At 47.6% G+C, this 18,399-nt stretch overlaps 1 protein-coding gene across 1 annotated transcript; it reads left to right on the top strand.

Moving 5' to 3' along the window:
* The first annotated feature begins 15,819 nt into the window (after positions 1 to 15,819).
* Positions 15,820 to 18,173, top strand: LOC120639850 (cytochrome P450 89A2-like). Its single transcript, XM_039915783.1, has one exon. It carries the CDS (start codon positions 16,465 to 16,467, stop codon positions 18,022 to 18,024), a length of 1,560 nt encoding a protein of 519 aa, XP_039771717.1. The 5' UTR covers positions 15,820 to 16,464; the 3' UTR covers positions 18,025 to 18,173.
* Positions 18,174 to 18,399: the final 226 nt, after the last annotated feature.

Raw genomic sequence — 18,399 nt, 5'->3', positions numbered from 1 at the left:
GGCCCACACATCAGCTTCATTGGCCTTGGCCAAATCAACCCCAGCGCGGCGCCAAACAAAATTTCCCAAGCGGGCTCTCCTCTCCTCCTCTTCCTCTTCTCTCCTCTTCCTCGCCGCTAGGGTTTCGCCGGCGCCGCTCTCCCCTCTCTCCTTCGCTGCCACAGCGCTGCTGTTCTCCAACCCCCAACACGCAGCCTCTACTCTAGCCCCGTTCGCATCTGCTCGAGCCGTTGCGGCTAGGGTTTCGACCAAGAAACCCTAACCCGACCTGACAACGGCGACACGGCTCTTGGCGTGAAGACGGCGACCCGGCTCCTAGCACGACGACGGCGAAGCGGCTCCTGACGTGACGACCACGACCCAGCCGCGGATCCGGCGGCCCGGCGACGGCGACCCGGCCACCTCAGGCAACGAGGCGACGCGGATCCGGCCCCTCCAGCCACCAGGAGCATGACTACTTCATTGGCGACAGAGGTAAGTGCTCCTCCAACCCCGACCATTCTCTCCTACTATGGCGGATTGTTCTCCTGGAACAGTTTAGTGTTATTCTCCTAGAATTGTCCTGGAATAGTTTAGGGTTATTCTCCTGGAATAGTTTAGGGAATTGCTACTTTCAAATAGGATTGTTCTCCTGGAATCGCTTGTATTAGTATACTTTGACGTTGTTCTGTTCAATTTTTGGGTAGGATACTGTGTTGTTGTTCAATTGTGACTAATCATTGAATATACAGAAACTACATATGCTCGGCAGTTGAAATGTTGAAAAATTATTCTGCTATTAGGGAGACATGCTAATTTATTCTGCTATTGTTTTGGGTAGGAATTGCCTATATTAGTTGCTGTTGTTTATTTGGCTATTGTTCAATTGTGACTGATCATTGAAAAATTATTCTACTATTAGGGAGACATGCTAATTTGCTGTTGTTTAGGGTCAGTTCACATAGGATTATTCTCTTGGAATTGCCTGTATTAGTTTGCATGATATTAATTTCATATTATTTGCATAAGCAATATTTGGTCTACTCATGGATTGCCAGGTATGTCACACTCATTATTGGACCTACTTTTGTTAGCTAATCATTTTTGTTCTCTTTACTTATGCTTAGTACCTACCATTATTTGTAGCTTATTTACCACTTATAGTTTGCATGCAACAGAATTATTCTATTACACCAGTCTGTTACTGTTTGTAGCTTATTTACAATGTATAGTTTTCTGCTATCATAATCATACTAACTGATTGCTTTATCCTATTATTTCCAAAAGGCCATCGAATCTACACTTCATTGCTTTTATGTATAAGCATTGCTTCACCCTGTCAAAATGGTCAGTACCTATCTCCATATAGTATATAATTACTGATGCTTATTTAAACTTGATGCATGTGGTACAAAATGAGTTGAGGACTTTTAAACTGGTACAAATAAAATTTTGATAAGTAGAATTTGTGTAATACATATTTTGTTTACATTTTCAGCCTTGCTTATGTTGCTCTACTGACAACCTAATATACAATCTATGTAGTCTGCCTCATCAACGAGTTCCATTGGTGACAGTGAACCTGCTGCTAGACAGGGCAACAATGCACCTGGTTTAGAAGATGCAAATTTAAACAGCGCAGCTGCTTCACAGGCTCACTCAACACAAACTGCTGGGAGTAGAAATTAAGCACGCAAGTCAAGGACACAAACCAAATGGCCAGAGGACAAGGTGACTGCAACTGTACTTGATGAACAAGGTTGGCCTACCCCAGATGCTGCGAGGGAAAGATTCGTATTGGTCTGCTGCCTCATTGCTCGGGAGAGGGTGTCAATCAACAGCACGGTTGAGGACCTCACACCAGATGAGACGAGAGATCTGTTCACTATTTTGGAGGAAAAGCTAGAGTACCCAGGCAATCTGTCCACAGGTGCTCACGATAAGGCAATTAAGTCAGCTATGAAAGAGATTGCGACTTTGCAACGGTGGTTCAAGGCCCATTTAAGAGCAGCTTTTGTGAGGCAAGACGAGCTTCCCTTTGAGATGCACCCATTTTTGAAGCCAGAAGACTGGGAGCAATTTGTGCTGACAACCAAATCTCCATTGTTCGAGCATGTGAGCTAGGAGATGAAAGAGAAGAGAGCCAAGCACAATAAGTCGCACAAGATGGGAAGGAAAGGTTATTATGGTAAAAGGAAAGAGTGGGAGGAGGAGGATGAAAAGCTAGCTGTAGAAGGAAAGGAGAACCCTTGGGAGCAATTTCCTGGCCGTTCTTGGTCATATCTGCGGGCAAGGTCAGGGAAGGCCACCAGTGGAAGCGGAGACATAACATTCAGTTCCCCTCTGGTGGCGGACGTAGCCGATAAAGTGAAAATAATTGCAGCTCAAGCTAGTGATGGTTCTTTCACTGGGGTTAGGGAGAATGATCTTCTTACTGAGGCACTTGACAATCCAGAGCATCGAGGTCGGGTGCGAGGTGTGTCTAGTTCACTTGGCTGGGGTAAAGGGTTTGGTGAAGAGTGTGATGGAATGTACAGAAAGAGGAAGAAGAGGAGGTCTGATGCGGACAAGGAAGAGATAGTTGGTGAAGCAATCACTAGAGTTATGGAGTTGCTGAGAGTGGCAGGCGTGCCCATACCGGATGGCTTGTGCCTCACCCAAAGTATACACAATAGATCTGTTGACAACACAACTGAGGAGGATGTGCCCATTGAAAATGATGGTCAAAATGACAACACAGCTGCTGACAACCCAAAGGGGCAAAATGATGGTCCAACACAGCCGGACATAATAGATCTACTGACAAAGCCAACGAAGTGCAGTCTTTTGGATGGTAGCGAGTGTGACATGGAGCTCGCATTAGGCACTATCTATCTAAATCAACAGACTTGCCATGCAGTACCGGCACAGAATGGGTATGCAGTGGTGCAACCTACTTATGTGTGGCCCAATGCAAGGCACATCAAACTGCCTATTCTAGTAGATCACAACTTAGGTGATTCTCTCTTGCAACGCATACAGCGGCAAAGAGTGAGAATCCTTATACCCCCAGGTCTAGGGATCCAAACTCTGCTACAGCATCAGCTGGTACAGCTTCAGATGCAGCTACTTTTGCTCTGCGTTAGCAAAAGGATGCTCAGGAAAAAGCTGCAGCTCAGCCAGCAGCCTGAAAACAAATTAGGGCTAGCCAAACTCAGCCCCATCAGCAGCAGCTCATCCAAAATCAGCCTCAGCAGCAGCAGCTCAACCAATCTCTGCAGCAGCACAGCGAACATCTGCAGCAGCACAAGCCACAATAGCAGCCACAGGTCAGCAAAGATATGCCTAAGGAGCAGCTGCAAGTCAGCCAACACACTGACTAAAAAAATGGAGGTTGGCTCTGCTTGGACTACAGCTAATCCAAAATACAAGCCTGGTGAGCCTATGTTGTCAGAAGAGGATTTAAAGCTTACTGGGCCATGTTGTGAAGCCTTGCATGCTTATGTCGTGCAACAAAAGGAGAAATTGACATTCCTGCAAAGGTGGATGCATCCTACTTTCATAGTGAGGGTGAATTAAAATTGACAGTTGGATTCGATGACTTGTATGACCTTTTCAACTTGTAAAGTCTGGATGTTAGCTTGTTGAGGTACTGGACATTGTAAAATAGATATTCTTTAATTTTTACCAAACAAGCTCATGCTAAGAAATTGTTTATTTGTAGGAAAATGATGAACCAGGCTGAGGAGATGCACTGCAATGTTGGGTTTTTGGACCCACAGCTATTCTCAGCTACAGTGGTTCAATTCAAGAGCAATGATGTGATACAAGCAATTAAAAAGGCTATGAAGCACGACTTCGTGATCGGTGCCTACAACACCAGTTGCCACTGGGTAATGGTGGCCATTGCTATGAAGTGGAATGTTTTTTGGTATTTAGATTCTTCTAAAGGTTTTCCATTGCGAAAGTTAAAGGATGTAGTAACTGTTGTGAACTGGTAAGTATATTCTAGGTTTTGTTCAAAAAAATTCCATCTCTTAATGTTTCTAATCGATATCACTGGTCATGCAGGGCCTTTTCAAAGCACATGGATCCTAAGATGAAAAAAAAATCAAAAACCAAACCTAAACTCACGCACAAGACAGATATCTCGGTAACCGCGAGGTTTTTCTTTTTGGTGCCTTCATATGTGTTTGGTATTGCCTTAACTTGTGTCATTTTGGTACCTTCATCATGCAGTGCGCTCAGCAGCCGTCGGGAAGCACATCGCGTGGATTCTATGTTGCATTGAACATGTACGACCTACTCGGTGACATGTGCATATTGAAAAAGGCTTCTGTAAGTTAGATACTGATCAGCCTTGTCTCTGCTCATATTCTCTATTTGATTTTAGAAACTGATATGTACTTGTATTCTCAATAATTGTATTATGCAGGATTACAAACCTAGCAAACAGATAGATCAAGCAACAATAAGGATGATCCAGGGGATGCTGTGTGAATTCATTCTTAAGGCGATCATCGACCCAAAGGGCAGCTTCTATGATGGTCCAGCAGATGACGCATGAGTTCATTTTCTAGATGCTCTGAAACTGTGTATTTGAAACTGTGTAGTACTTGAAACTGTGTACTTGAAACTTGTAACTGGTAACTTTAAACTTGTAACTTGTAACTTGTGTATAATATGTGATGTGCTTGATGTGTAATCTGTGATGAACTTGATGTGTACTTGTGTATATATATGTGCTTGATGTGTACAATGTGTGATGCGTATATAATCTGTGATGTTTGCTGGTGGCTGCCAAATCCTGGCTGGTTCCAGGATGCAGCCAGAAAACAGGCCAATGCTTGTGGGGTGGCTCAAGTATATGTAACGGGCATTAACTAAAGCAGGTTACAAACAACTTACCAGTGGGCCCAGAAAGCCACGCTTCGGGCATGGGTAACAGCTATTTGTAACGGGGTAAAATAAAAACGTTACCCATATGGTGTTATGGTAACAGACATTAATAGTAGACCGTTACCAAAACTGACAAGTGGGACCAGGAAGTCACGCTTGGGTCATGGGTAACAATTATTTGTAATGGGCATTAAACAGCTACGTTACCTATATCATGTTTTGGTAACAGGCCTTTCTTGTAGGCCGTTACTAGATATGACCAGTGGGCCCAGGAAGACACGCTTTGGTCATGGGTAACACCTATTTGTAACGGGCATTAAACAGCTGCGTTACCTATATCATGTTTTGGTAACGGGCCTTTGTTCTAGGCCGTTACCAGATATGACCAGTGGGCCCAGGAAGACACGCTTTGGTCATGGGTAACAACTATTTGTAACGGGCATTAAACAGCTGTGTTACCTATATCATGTTTTGGTACCGGGCCTGTATTGTAGGCCGTTACAAATATGACCAGTGGGCCTAGGAAGACACGTTTTTTATCATGGGTAACACCTATTTGTAACGGGCGTTAAAAAGTTGCGTTACCTATAAGATGTTCTGGTAACGAACTTTTTTGTAGGCCGTTACCATATATGTGCTTTCATAATGGTTGTATGATTGTGACCGTTACAATATTGCTCTCTAGGCCCACAGAAAACACAAGTTTATGTTACTGGTTGGAGCTTTTCGTAACGGGCTTAGATAAGTGCGCGTTACGAAATTGAGATATGGGTAACGGTCATGTGCCCGTTACCTTTATACTGTCATTAGTATCCCGATAACAGTAACGGTTGCGTTGCCCGTTACTAAAGTGTTATCCATGCTCGTTACAAATCTATGTTTCTCACGTAGTGCTATAGGGTGGAAAACTAAGTACTTAGCCGCGTCCTCGGTCATGAACATCCATCGGAGAAAGCAGCCCTCAGTAGTGTTTCCTCTTCCCTTCTATTTGTGTGTTATTTCCGGTTGAGTTTCTGTAACACCCAGGGTTACTGTAGTGCATTACCAAGTTACTGTAGTGCATTACAAGTCATTATGCATGCATGAATCATTTGTTTTACATTCTTGCATCAATCTGTCAAATAAAATGTTGATGAAAATGAAAATAATAATAATAATATTTTTTTGTCAGGTTTAAATTTGAAATTTAAGTAGGGGTTGGATTTTGAAATAATGTGAAATAATTAAAGGGCAAACCTAAAAGAGCTAGGAGTAAATTGGTTCAGAAAGTCGAATTTTTGCAATGCGTGCTAATATTTGAAGTTCAGATGAGAGTGAATATTTGAATTCGTTAATCGTTTTGCAAAACAAAGACTTCAAACTTTTCTAGTGGGCAATTGCCAAATTTGAAGAGAGTTTGAATTTCATTAGCAAATTGTGTTGAATGCCAATGATCAGCAAGTGACCATTTTGGGGACCTCTAGCAGCTAGCCTTTTCTTTCCCACTAACCGCTGGGCCCCACCTGTCATCCTTACCACCTCCACTGCCCATCCCCTTCCCCATACCTGTTGCTGTGCCGGCCTGTGTGGCACTGCATGCCAGCGTCAGGCGTGACGTGCTGGCCGTCACCTCGATGTCCCATCAAGACGACGCGCGTCGCTCTTCAAGCTCGGCACCGCTCGGCCTGGCCTCGCTTTACCGCCGCGCGCCACTCATCCCGGCACCGCGCCACTGTGCCACCGAACGCCATGGGCGCGCCGGATAAAGCCGCCGCACCAGCCTCTCTCTCCCGCCTTGCTTGGCCATTTTGTCGCGCCTGCCCCACGCGCGCCTCCTCTCTCCCACACCACGCTCCCCACGTCGCGCGCATGCGCCGCCTGCCATTGGAGCAGAGCTCCAGCCGCCAGCTGAATCCGCCGCTGACCGGCCTTGTCCGGTCGATTCCTCGGACCGGGTGTAGCACCCCGCCATCGCCGACGTCCCCAACCCCTCGCCCCGGCTCACTGTCCACCGGAGCACGCCCCCGTCGGCGCCACCGTGCCGCCATCCCCGCTCGCCCGGCCACCGCTTCAATTTGCTGCCTCCGGCCCATCCTACCCCGATTCTCTATCCTTGGAGCTCCCCCACTGTGACAGCCCGTGGCCAGTTGGGCCGGGCTGAATTCGAGTTACTGTAGAATAGCTACTGTAGCGCGAAAAAATAGCGTAGCTCCGGCACAGTATTCCCAATTTATTCCCATACGGGCCGAACGTAAGACAGACCGACTTAAATAGCCGGTCACGAGAAACTTGTTAACTCCGAATCGATACTTCTGCGCGAAGCGAGGACGAAAGCGCAAGAGAGTTAATTAGTGGGTGTGGTCTACTCAAAGTGTAGAGTAAATTTTAGCTGTTATCTCAAGCCGGGTCATTACACCCACGACGTCGCAGATCTCTCGCGACCGCCGCCCTAGCTCGCCACGCGCCACCGCGTCCTCCCACTGGCGAGCTTGAGCCGCTTGCCCGCCGCGTGTGCAGGAAACAAGCCGCCGCCGCGCCCAGGGGGTGCGCGCGGTCTCCCCGGTGCCCCGGCGCCGACCGCCGTTGCTAGAAAGCCGCCGGCCGGCGCCCACCCGTTGGCCACCGGCTGGCCCTGCCCCAAGCTCCTTAAGAATAGCTATATGCAGTAGATATATTTGTTCATATGTTCATGTGCTGTATTATTCTGTAGAAGTTCGTATTTAATTTTGGTATTTATACAAAATATTAGGATATGGAGCTATAATAGCTTATGTGTCAATTTTGGTATTTACACTAGTACTGTAAATAATTTCCAACTAGTTTGGTACATTTAAAATGTTAAAGTTAGGTTAATCCAAACAACATTAATTGTTCTCTATAAAGATTAGTTAGTTTAATCGCGCGAGTGCATTTGTTCATGCTTTGCATCTTCTGTTCACGTAGAAATGAGTAGTCGCCGTGTACGCTGTGATCGTGGAGCCGTACCTGGGATTTGCTAGGTGGAGCTGTTGATCAAGACCCGGAGATCGTGAGTTCGAATCCCAAGAACTGCGCACGAGCATATTACGCGTGAAATTTGCGTGACTTGTGACTTGCGACGATGCTCGTGTGCAGGAGCCTCCGAGCTGTTTCACATTTTTTTCTTTATTTTTTGGGTGCAAAATCATTTAGTACCGGTCGGTGTTACGACCGGTACTAAATCACCCCTTTAGTACCGGGCGTTTTGACCGGTACTAAATGGCATGATATTTACTGCCGACCAATAGCTACCGTGCGAGCGACCGGTACTAACTGCGAGAAATGCGGTAGCCTATAGCATTATTGTGATGAAACATTTCAGACAAAAAGTAGAAAAATACTTAGGACCTCATCGTTAAAGCCACCCCATGTTTTGAATGAAGATTAGTATAGATAGTTGTCGGTAAATGACTACCATGTCATATAGATTAGTTAGTTTAATCGCGAGTGCATTTCATTCAAGCTTTGCATCTTGTGTTCATGTAGAAATGAGTAGTCGCCGTGTACGCTGTGCTCGTGGAGCCGGACCTGGGATTTGCTAGGTGGAGTTGTTGATCATGACCTGGAGATTGTGAGTTCGAATCCCAGGAACCGTGCACCGTGTGAAATTCACGTGACTTGTGACTTGCGACGATGCGTGTGTGCAGAGAGCATCCGAGCTGTTCCTCATTTTTTTCTTTATTTTTTGGGTGCAAAATCATTTAGTACCGGTCGGTGTTATGACCGGTACTAAATCACCCCTTTAGTATCGGGCGTTTTGACCGGTACTAAATGGCATGCCATTTACTATCGACCAATAGATACCGTGTTGGTGACCGGCACTAACTGGGGGTTCCCGCCCAATACTGATGTCAAGTTTTCTAGCAATGTTCTTTAGGTTCAGGCAAGTGCCCGTGACGGCTTATATATGGAATGGATCTTTATTATATTATTACATGAGGTCCCACGAATAGACTACCATAAAGCTAATTGAGCTTGTCATGGTCCGATGAGAAAAACTGCAGCACCTTGGTTGATATATATCTCCGGGAACACACAAGTTGGACGGTACTCTTTGTTGAGGCAGACGAAGCTGCCCACCGCTTTTAAAACTACCTGCACGCCATGCATATGATGAATCAATGATCGAGGAGTGCATGGGGCGACTGATCCATATTATTCTCTTAAGACATAAATAAATGGCATTTTGGTCTTATCCATAGTCAATCATACCATTCGTTATAAGATTTTAATGCAAATATTACTTTTATATGTTGAGTTTAGATACTTAAAAATAATATAAGTAGATATATATATGTTGTTTTATAAAAGTGTACATTTTGACTATTTATAATATTTTGTAGTAAAAAGTATAACTCAAGGTTATGTTTTGATGATCGTGCATCAAAATCAACAATATCACTTATTTATGACTCGAGGGAGCTTAAATATACTTACATTACGATCTGGCTGAGATTCTATGAAATGCTCTGCAAATACCCGTGCACCCTTGATTCGACTACCCTTATCATTACCACAAACTTGGCTTCATCCTAAATATGATGCACTTCAAATGTGTTAATCCGTTATGATCAAAATGGTAAAATATAATTGAATGGGCTAATCTCTCACCTACGACTAAATAAACGTACCCTCAGAGGTGGAAAATACTTGAGGTTTATCTCAGACGTTGCCAAAGCAGAGCCCCTAAATACTATTGAATCTGTGCTGATACCAAGGCTCGCAAGCAGCACTTCTTGGGCTAATTTATGAAGATCAGTCACGGTATGTTAAGGAAGGAAAACGACAGAACTTGGGCTAGCACGGTATATATACTACCCAATGTTCGAGACTTATAAGTGCCAACTTTTATCGATGTAACTAGCATAGATGGCATTATTGACAACTCCGTATTTGTCAAGATCACAATCACATACAGTCATCTCCACTTTGAAATATTTGTCCATCCTATATTGTAACAAAAACCAATGATAAATAAGCAGAATTACTGGTTTGGTTCGGAAGAAAACTGTCGTGGCTCAAGTAGTAGGGCCACAGCCGGGTGGCGTAGTGCACCCGCCTAATCCCGGAGGGTGGTTACTCGGGAAAGTGCAAGCTATTCCTTAGATCTACTCATGAAGCAAGAACACAAGAACACACGAGGATTTAGAGTGGTTCGGGCCGCCGGAGCATAATACCCTACGTCCACTGAGAGTTCTATTGCTCTAGAGTTCGTGGATGAGTCTATCCTCTGCCTCTAAGCCCCTTTTAAGACTTGAGTCCTTCTCTAGCGGGCGTCCCTCTTTTATAGCGCAAGGAGGACGCGTACACAGGCGTTGGACCCCGTCAGGTGGGTCCAACAAGGATGTATAGTTTACCATCAAAAAGACATTAACAGTGCCTTGTGAATCTCTTTGTGGATACGTTTTATCGCCCTGTAGACTCTCTGACCGAGGGGGGTTTTCACCTGTCCCATCGGTTGCGCCGTAGAGTGTTGGGTCTACTACGTAGGCGTTATGATATTCCGTCGCCGAGCTGTCGTGTCTAACTGGCATTGCAGACTGACGCGCGTGGCGTGGGTGGCGCCAGCGGCTGCACTGTGCGCCTTGGTAACGCGCGATCAACAGTACAGCCTGGCAAAAGTCACCTCGGGCTCTGCTGTGGCAGAGCGCACTTAACATCTCCTGCATTGAATGCGATAGGTGGGCTAGTCTTCCCGGGGAAGCTTCGCGGCTGCGCGCGTGCCTGCGCCTGCGGGTACATGGCGGCTCCAGACCCCCTCAAGCGGGGTGTCTGTTCCCTCTCTGCTGAGGGGTCCGGATAGTATATGGGGGTCCGGGATCCCATGAAAGGTCCGGGGACCCCGGTTGTTTTGGTTGAGCGCTCCCTTCTCCGGGACACGTGGCGTCACCGGACCCTTCCCTAGCAAGGAATGGGTCTGGGGCTGCTGACCGGGTGAGAAGGGCTTCGGACCGCAGGGGTCCGGCTGCTCAAGCCGTCAGCGCGTAGTCACAGATAACTACGAGGCTCTTGCCTAGACACGGCAATCACCTCTGGGACACGTGGTGACACCGGACCCGTCCTAGAGCGGGAAGCGGGTCCGGGACCGTTGGTCCGGTGAGGTGGAGTCGGACCCTAGGGGTCCGGCTGCTCAGCTCCTTAGGGCGTAGTTACGGATAACTGCGCGAGTCTTGATGCAGCAAGAGGAGGTACCATAGTCCAGAGATACCGAAAAAAAACATATAAGTGAAAAGGGTATGTTACTATTGAAATGTATGCACTAGCCAGTTGACCTCAAAATACAAAATCAATTTGGAAAAACATACAGCACACTTATACACCAATACTGACCTCACGTGGAGGCTCCCTCGTACTTTAGAATTCGATAAATTGTAGAATTCGAATTTGAGACCTTTGGCTTGGATTGCACATTAAAAGCACAAGCTAACGGAGAAAAAAGGGTAATTATTCACTCATACTCTAACTAATAGATATGACTATATATTAGGCTTTATTTTGTTTATATTAAATGATCACCCTTTGGGGTTTTTTTTCTCGCAATGATTTGGTAACAAACTATATTAGGAAAAGACATATGATTAGATTAGTTATGAGTGTCAAGAGGTTCTGGTTATAAATAGAGATGATGGATTGATAAAGTGGTTGTGTGTTACCATAAATGGTGAGAATAGTACTTTAAATAAGGAAAACGGCTTAGATAGGGGAATCTTTTATTACATCTTTTGTTTTTCACAGTTGCATATGTGTTCACAAAAAAATGATTTCTAAGGTTACCAAACAAAGGTTTAATCAAAGCCTCGATGCCTATTTGTAAGGGAGACATCGTGTACCTTTAATATGCTGATGCTACATTTTGTTTTCCCTACAGTGATATTGAGAAAACTACTAACATTTATTGGAAGATGTCTTGTTTTGAACAGTTCTGAAGTGTGACCATCAACCACAATAAAAGTGACCTCGTGCCTATAGGTCTAGATTGGGAAGGGGCTCATTGGCCAGTTTTCTTTCAGGGGGTGCTCCTTTGCATTCTAGAAAACTTTGAAAAGATATTCAGCAAATAGTCAACAAAATCATAAATGTGTAAACACAACTATTTCTGATGTTGGTTGTCATACTATCAATGCGGCAGTAGAGAGAAGTGAACAATAAATGGCCATTACTACATCTTATGTTATCACGGAAATGTCTGGCATCAGAAGAATCTGATCTTGCCAGGGCGCATGAGTTCAGGTGGTGTATTTTGGATGGGCAAACTAATCTTTCCCTCATGGCAACAGTTACTTTTGACTCATCCTCAATCTTCTTGGCACTGCAAAATTCATAATTTTTTGACAATCTTCAGCATGCATGTGGGCACTTTGGTGTATGTTGCTATGGACATGGTCGTACAGATCTGGGAAGATAGGACCCTTATCAAAGGCACTGTTGTCCTCTAAATTGATCTTGATGTCCACGCCACCTCCTCATTTGCACAATTTTATCTCCAAGGGGTCAGACACAGATTTACAAGATGATGGAAACAGATGCAAACTATCAAAAGTACCTTGACCAAACATTTAGTATTCTTCATTCACATTATCTATAAATTAATATGGTTTCATCACCACCTTCATTGACTGTATTGCAGGCACTGTAGTGATGGCCTCTTGTGAGGTTGAAAAAGGATTTTTCAGACAATAAGCATACTCGGTTTAACATTTTTGTATGTAATAATCTAGAAAGATTTTGGATCCTAACATTTGCAATTTGTCGTAACATTAACTATGGATGTGACAAGTTTCAACATTTTTGAAACTTTAAAGTATGTTTTGAAAGAATTTTAAAATTTTCAACTTCTAGCCTATTTTCACCTTGCCATGTCCCCATCAAATAAAGGTCAATGCTATTCCTTGATCACCAGAAAACGGCCTCTTTTTCATGAGAAGAGGAATAGCAATCAAATAATGGGAGGTTCATTTTGGAGAGTGTAGTGTCGGCCCATGAAATTATTCATGAGGCTAGCTAGAAGTAAAAGTAGGGCATTCGTACTAAAACTGGGTTAAATACAAGGGGTGCGTTTGGTATAGCTTGCTGCAGCTGCTGCACCAAACCAGGTAGAAGCAACTGTAGCAAATACTTGGTATTTTTGCCGCCACAGCCAAAGTTGCTGCAAAAAATGGGAACCAACAGGCTGAAGCATAGTTTGAGATGAAGAAATGTTGATCTGGAGCTCCAGTTAAAACGTAAAAATTGATACTGAATTTGTTGCCCCTTTCATTATGTGTGTGTCAATGGCACATGGGACCATTTGAATCAATGGCATGGGGGCCAGAGCATCAAATCAAGGAAGCACATTTAAATTAGGGATTGCCAATATATATGCACAAGGCTCAATTACAAATGCATCATTTGCTTGAATTATGGGAATAAATGACATACCATCATGTAGGCCCCAAATGACAGTGTCATCACCGCAGGGTCAAGGTTAACGACATATACATATTACTAAATAAAAAACTTTTTTAGTTCTAGATAGTTTTTTGTTATTAAACCTGAAACAAAGTGTGTGAACCGTAATTGCATCCCATATGGCGCTGGCCTGGAACAAAGAGTGTTCACCTCAAACTGAAGAGTGTCAAAATAATTAGGGATTACAAATAGTTATTGTGAAATATCAACTTAATGTGATTATGATTATATTTTGCATTGTAGTTCTATGAATTTATTTTGTTTTTACATTTATTTGATAAGTATATTGAGTATGGCTTTGCAACATGATATGCAATGGAGCATCGTGCGTCCGCTCGGGCGTCGATACGCAATAATCTGAAGCGCACCTCTTGAGTTCCGCCCTGAGGAGTGTCTTGGACTTGTTAGTAGTCCCATTCATCGTTGGATTAAGAAAGCATTTCATATCTTTGTATTAGGTCCTGTGAGTAGTTTGTATTAGCATGTATCTTATTATCCTGTAATTTAATATGTACCATTTAATTTTATCATGTTCTGTAATGTATTATGTAGATTTTTAATTATTCATGTTATTGTAATTATGAGAATTTATTCATTTGGTGAAGCTTAATTTATTTGATACGTGTAATGAAATCTATGCATTTGAACTATATATGTGCTGCCCCCAAACTCCGTCGTCCACTTCAGGCCATCCTACATATAGATAGAAAATTAAGGTTTTCCCACTTCTCTTGCATTGGTAGGATTCGACCCAATCCCCTCGAATGGAGTGGGGATAGGGCTCAGATATCCGCTAGATATGAACCCAAACAAGGCCTTTTCCCTCCGTTAGCTTGTTCTTTTAATATGCAATCCAAGCCAAAGGTCCCAAATTCGAATTCTATAATTTATTAAAAGAGTTATTGGCCACTCCTATTTCATACTAAAATACGAGGGAGCCTCCATGTGAGGTGGGTATTGGTGTATAAATGTACTGTACATCTTTCCAATCGATTTTGGATTTTGAGGCCAACCGGCTAGTGCATTCATTTCCCACCCACTAAAGCACCGATTGAAACTATCCTATGGCTACCCCACAAATTGCACCAGCTGAGAGACTGATTCTTTGCGCACCAACAAAATCTACCCAGGAAATCTGCCCAAACCAGAATGAATGGTCCAGATTTGAAGGCCAACGAAATCCAACGACGCCTGGCGCCTGGCTTCAACGCCCGCCGTCCCCAATTCCCCACCCCACCACTGTGGTTCGAAACTTCGCTGCGTCGAACAGCCGCTGCGCCTCAGCACACGAGAGATAATCGAATGGGTGGTTGAGCGATGAGAGGAGGATAGGATTATAGCATAAGGATGCAGGAGAATTAAAATGGATTGGTGACAGTTTATGGTTGGAGAGAAACCACGTAGCGTCCCATATTAATTGAGATGATGGATGTCTGAATACCAGCATTACCGAAACGCGGAGCTGCTAGCGCCCGGACGTCCGATCCGGGCGCTACCATCGGACGGTACTACCATATAAAAAATTCCCATCGCAACAATATCTGATTTTGCATGTAACATGATTCGATAAAATGAAACATTTAGAATATACTGTTGCAACACTTGCTTGAAACATTTGCAACATCAAAAATCAGCATTTAAAATATAAAAAAATATGTTAAAAAATTGTTGTTAGCCATCCATTGGTGATGAGAAAAAAATCCCCGTAAAACATCATGAAACATTCAATTCTCTCACCGAAAATGCAACATCCAGATAAAAAATACTGCAACATGTGTGCAAAATATTTGCAACAGTGTAACATCTAGATCTATTTTTGCAATATTCTTTTAAAACATCTGAAACATTTGGAACATTCGCTTGCAACATAGCAAACCTAGCAAAGGGAAAGACAACATGTATGTGTCGAGGAGGACGAGAATGGGAGCTGCGGAGCTCGCTCCCCGGGACGCGCGTCCACATGCGCCTCGCTGGCCTGCCACTGCTACCGCGCCTACCCCTGGGTCCGCGGGGGCATCTATTTCTAGCGCACACGAGGAACCGCGCTGCCATCGCAGAAGGGTGGCTGAGCTCCGCCCCGTCCCTGCTCCCCCGCCTTGCCCGCCTCCCGGGCTCCGGCGCTGCCCCCGGCGCCTCCGCCGCCGCCCTCCACCGCCGTCCTCCCTAACCGAGCTCGCCGCCGCGCGCCGCCGCCTTCTCCTCACCCCTGCCGCCGGCGCCGCCCACCGGTTGTCCGGCCCCGCCCGTCGGAGGCGCTCCCGTGCCGTCGCGCCCTCCGCTGGCCGAACTGCCGTCACCACCTTGCCGCCGCCGCCCCCGACTTCTTCTCTATGGCCGGCTACCATGGAGCCGCCCCACCCCCAGCAACCCCGGATATTAAGGCCGCCGCCGCCGCCCTCCATCACCCCGGCCGCCAACCACCCCTTCTCGACCCCCCTCCCCCACCCCGAGCTCGCTGGCTGCAGCCGTGCAGCGCCCCCTCCCTTGCTCGAGGTAGAAGAAGATGAACAAGGGGAGTGTCTAGCGTTCTGCGATGGGTCGCCGCAAAATAGCGCGCGCGATAAATAGATTTCGCGGGGTCCACTCCCACCAGATCTGCAGAGGCGCTGAGGTCGCTAGGCTCGAGGAGACCAGGACCACGGCTGCAGCTTCGCTAGCAGCCTAGGGCTGAAGCCGTCGCCAAAGATCGCGCCGGCCCCGACGCCCGAGCCGGCGGCGTGCCCCGGCGGCCACCACAGCGAGCGGCGTGGGTGGCTGCGGGAGATGTGGCTGCCGCTCTGCCGTAGACCACACCAGCCTGGCGCGCTCAGCGATGCATGGAGAGAGAGAGAGAGAGTTGTGTTCATAGAGCCACGAGAGATAATGGAATGGGTGGTTGAGCGATGAGCGGAGGATAGGAATATAGGACAAGGATGCAGAAGAATTAAAATGGAGATGCCGGACGTCGGAGTACTAGCATTACCGAAACGCCATTAGAGAAGCAATCACAGCTTAACCGCAGCGCGTCCCCCCGGTAATCACCCCCACGTGGAACACTCCCCTTATAAAGCGACGCCCCCACAGGCACTGCCGCCTCCACTCATTCCACGCGGCGGCGGTTTCCATCACCGGCGGCGCCGGTACCCTGCCTGATCCAACCAGGCGATTCGGCCCGCACCAGCCATGGACGCGCCCCAACTCCTCCTCGGGGCGCTCCTCTTCCTCGTCCCCACCGCGCTCCTCCTCCTCGGCCTCCACCTCGCGCGGGGCAGGCGCCCGCGCCTCCCGCCGGGCCCGCCGTCCCTGCCCCTCCTCGGCAGCGTGGTGTGGCTCACCAACTCGCCCGCCGAGATCGAGCCCCTGCTGCGGCACCTCTTCGCGCGCCACGGCCCCGTCGTGGCGCTCCGCGTCGGGGCGCGCCTCTCCGTCTTCGTCGCCGACCGCCGCCTCGCGCACGCGGCGCTCGTTGAGCGCGGCGCCGCGCTGGCGGACCGCCCGGCGCTCGCGTCGACCAGGCTCCTCGGCGAGAACGACAACACTATCACCCGCGCCAGCTACGGGCCCGTGTGGCGCCTCCTCCGCCGCAACCTCGTCGCCGAGACGCTGCACCCGTCGCGGGTGAGGCTTTTCGCGCCGTCCCGCGCCTGGGTGCGCCGCGTGCTCGCCGACAAGCTCGGGGAGGCCGGGCGCGCCGGCGCGCTGCCGCCCCGCGTCGTGGAGACGTTCCAGTACGCCATGTTCTGCCTCCTCGTGCTCATGTGCTTCGGCGAGCGCCTCGACGAGCCCGCGGTGCGCGCCATCGCCGCCGCGCAGCGGGAGACGCTCATCTACATCACCCGGAGCATGACCGTCTTCGATTTCTTCCCATCGGTCACCAAGCACCTCTTCCGCGCGCGGCTGGACAAGGCGCGGGCGCTGCGGCGGCGCATCAAGGAGCTCTTCCTGCCGCTCATCAACGCGCGGCGCGAGTACAGGGGGCGGGGCGGCGAGCCGAGGAAGGAGACCATGTTCGAGCACTCGTACGTGGACACCCTGCTCGACATCAAGCTCCACGAGGACGGCGATCGCCCGCTTACCGACGATGAGATCATCCTCCTCTGCTCCGAGTTCCTCAACGCCGGGACGGACACCACCTCCACTGGGCTGCAGTGGATCATGGCCGAGCTTGTGAAGAACCCAGCCATCCAGGACAAGCTCTACCACGAGATCAAAGCCGCCACCGACGACGACAAGGAAGAGGTCTCCGAGGAGGACGTCCACAACATGCCGTACCTCAAGGCGGTGATCCTGGAGGGCCTCCGGAAGCACCCGCCGGGCCACATGGTGCTGCCGCACAAGGCGGCGGAGGACATGGAGATCGGCGGGTACCTCATCCCCAAGGGCACTACGGTGAACTTCATGGTGGCCGAGATGGGCCGGGACGAGCGGGAGTGGAAGAACCCGATGGAGTTCTCGCCTGAGCGGTTCCTCCCGGGCGGCGACGGCGAGGGCGTCGACGTGACGGGCACCAAGGGGATCAGGATGATGCCATTCGGCGTGGGCCGGAGGATCTGCGCGGGGCTCGGCATCGCGATGCTGCAACTGGAGTACTTCGTTGCCAACATGGTCAGGGAATTCGAGTGGCAGGAGGTGCCCGGCGAGGAGGTGGACTTCGCCGAGAAGAACGAGTTCACCACCGTCATGAAGAAGCCGCTTTGCCCGCGCCTTGTGCCCAGGAGGACTCGGAGTACGAGTGCTCACTAGCTATCTGGAATTACTGCGATCCAATTGCAGAGTGGTTCTATGGTTTCTTGCTGTGTGATGTATATCTATTCAGAATACTGCTAACAAGCTGTCAAGAATTACAGCTTTTTTTAAATAATCGGCAGAGATACTGCAAAGTTTGTAGCTTAGCTTCATTTTCATGTTGATTGTGGATGACTTCGCGGGTACGGAAAATCAGTTAAATCACTAGCAAAACTGCGCCAGTAGGACAACTGAGATGCTCTTGGATAACTGAATTGTTGCTGAATGTGTCTTCAGATGCTCTTGACTCACAATTTCCGTCTTGTGAGCAATCAGCAATGACAAGTTTGTAGCAGACGGGAGAGGTTCGGTTGTAATTTCCTGTTCTTGTTT

The sequence above is a fragment of the Panicum virgatum genome, chromosome 7K (genome assembly GCF_016808335.1).
Source record: "Panicum virgatum strain AP13 chromosome 7K, P.virgatum_v5, whole genome shotgun sequence".
NCBI lineage: Eukaryota > Viridiplantae > Streptophyta > Magnoliopsida > Poales > Poaceae > Panicum > Panicum virgatum.
This window is presented reverse-complemented; position numbering and strand designations above follow the sequence as displayed.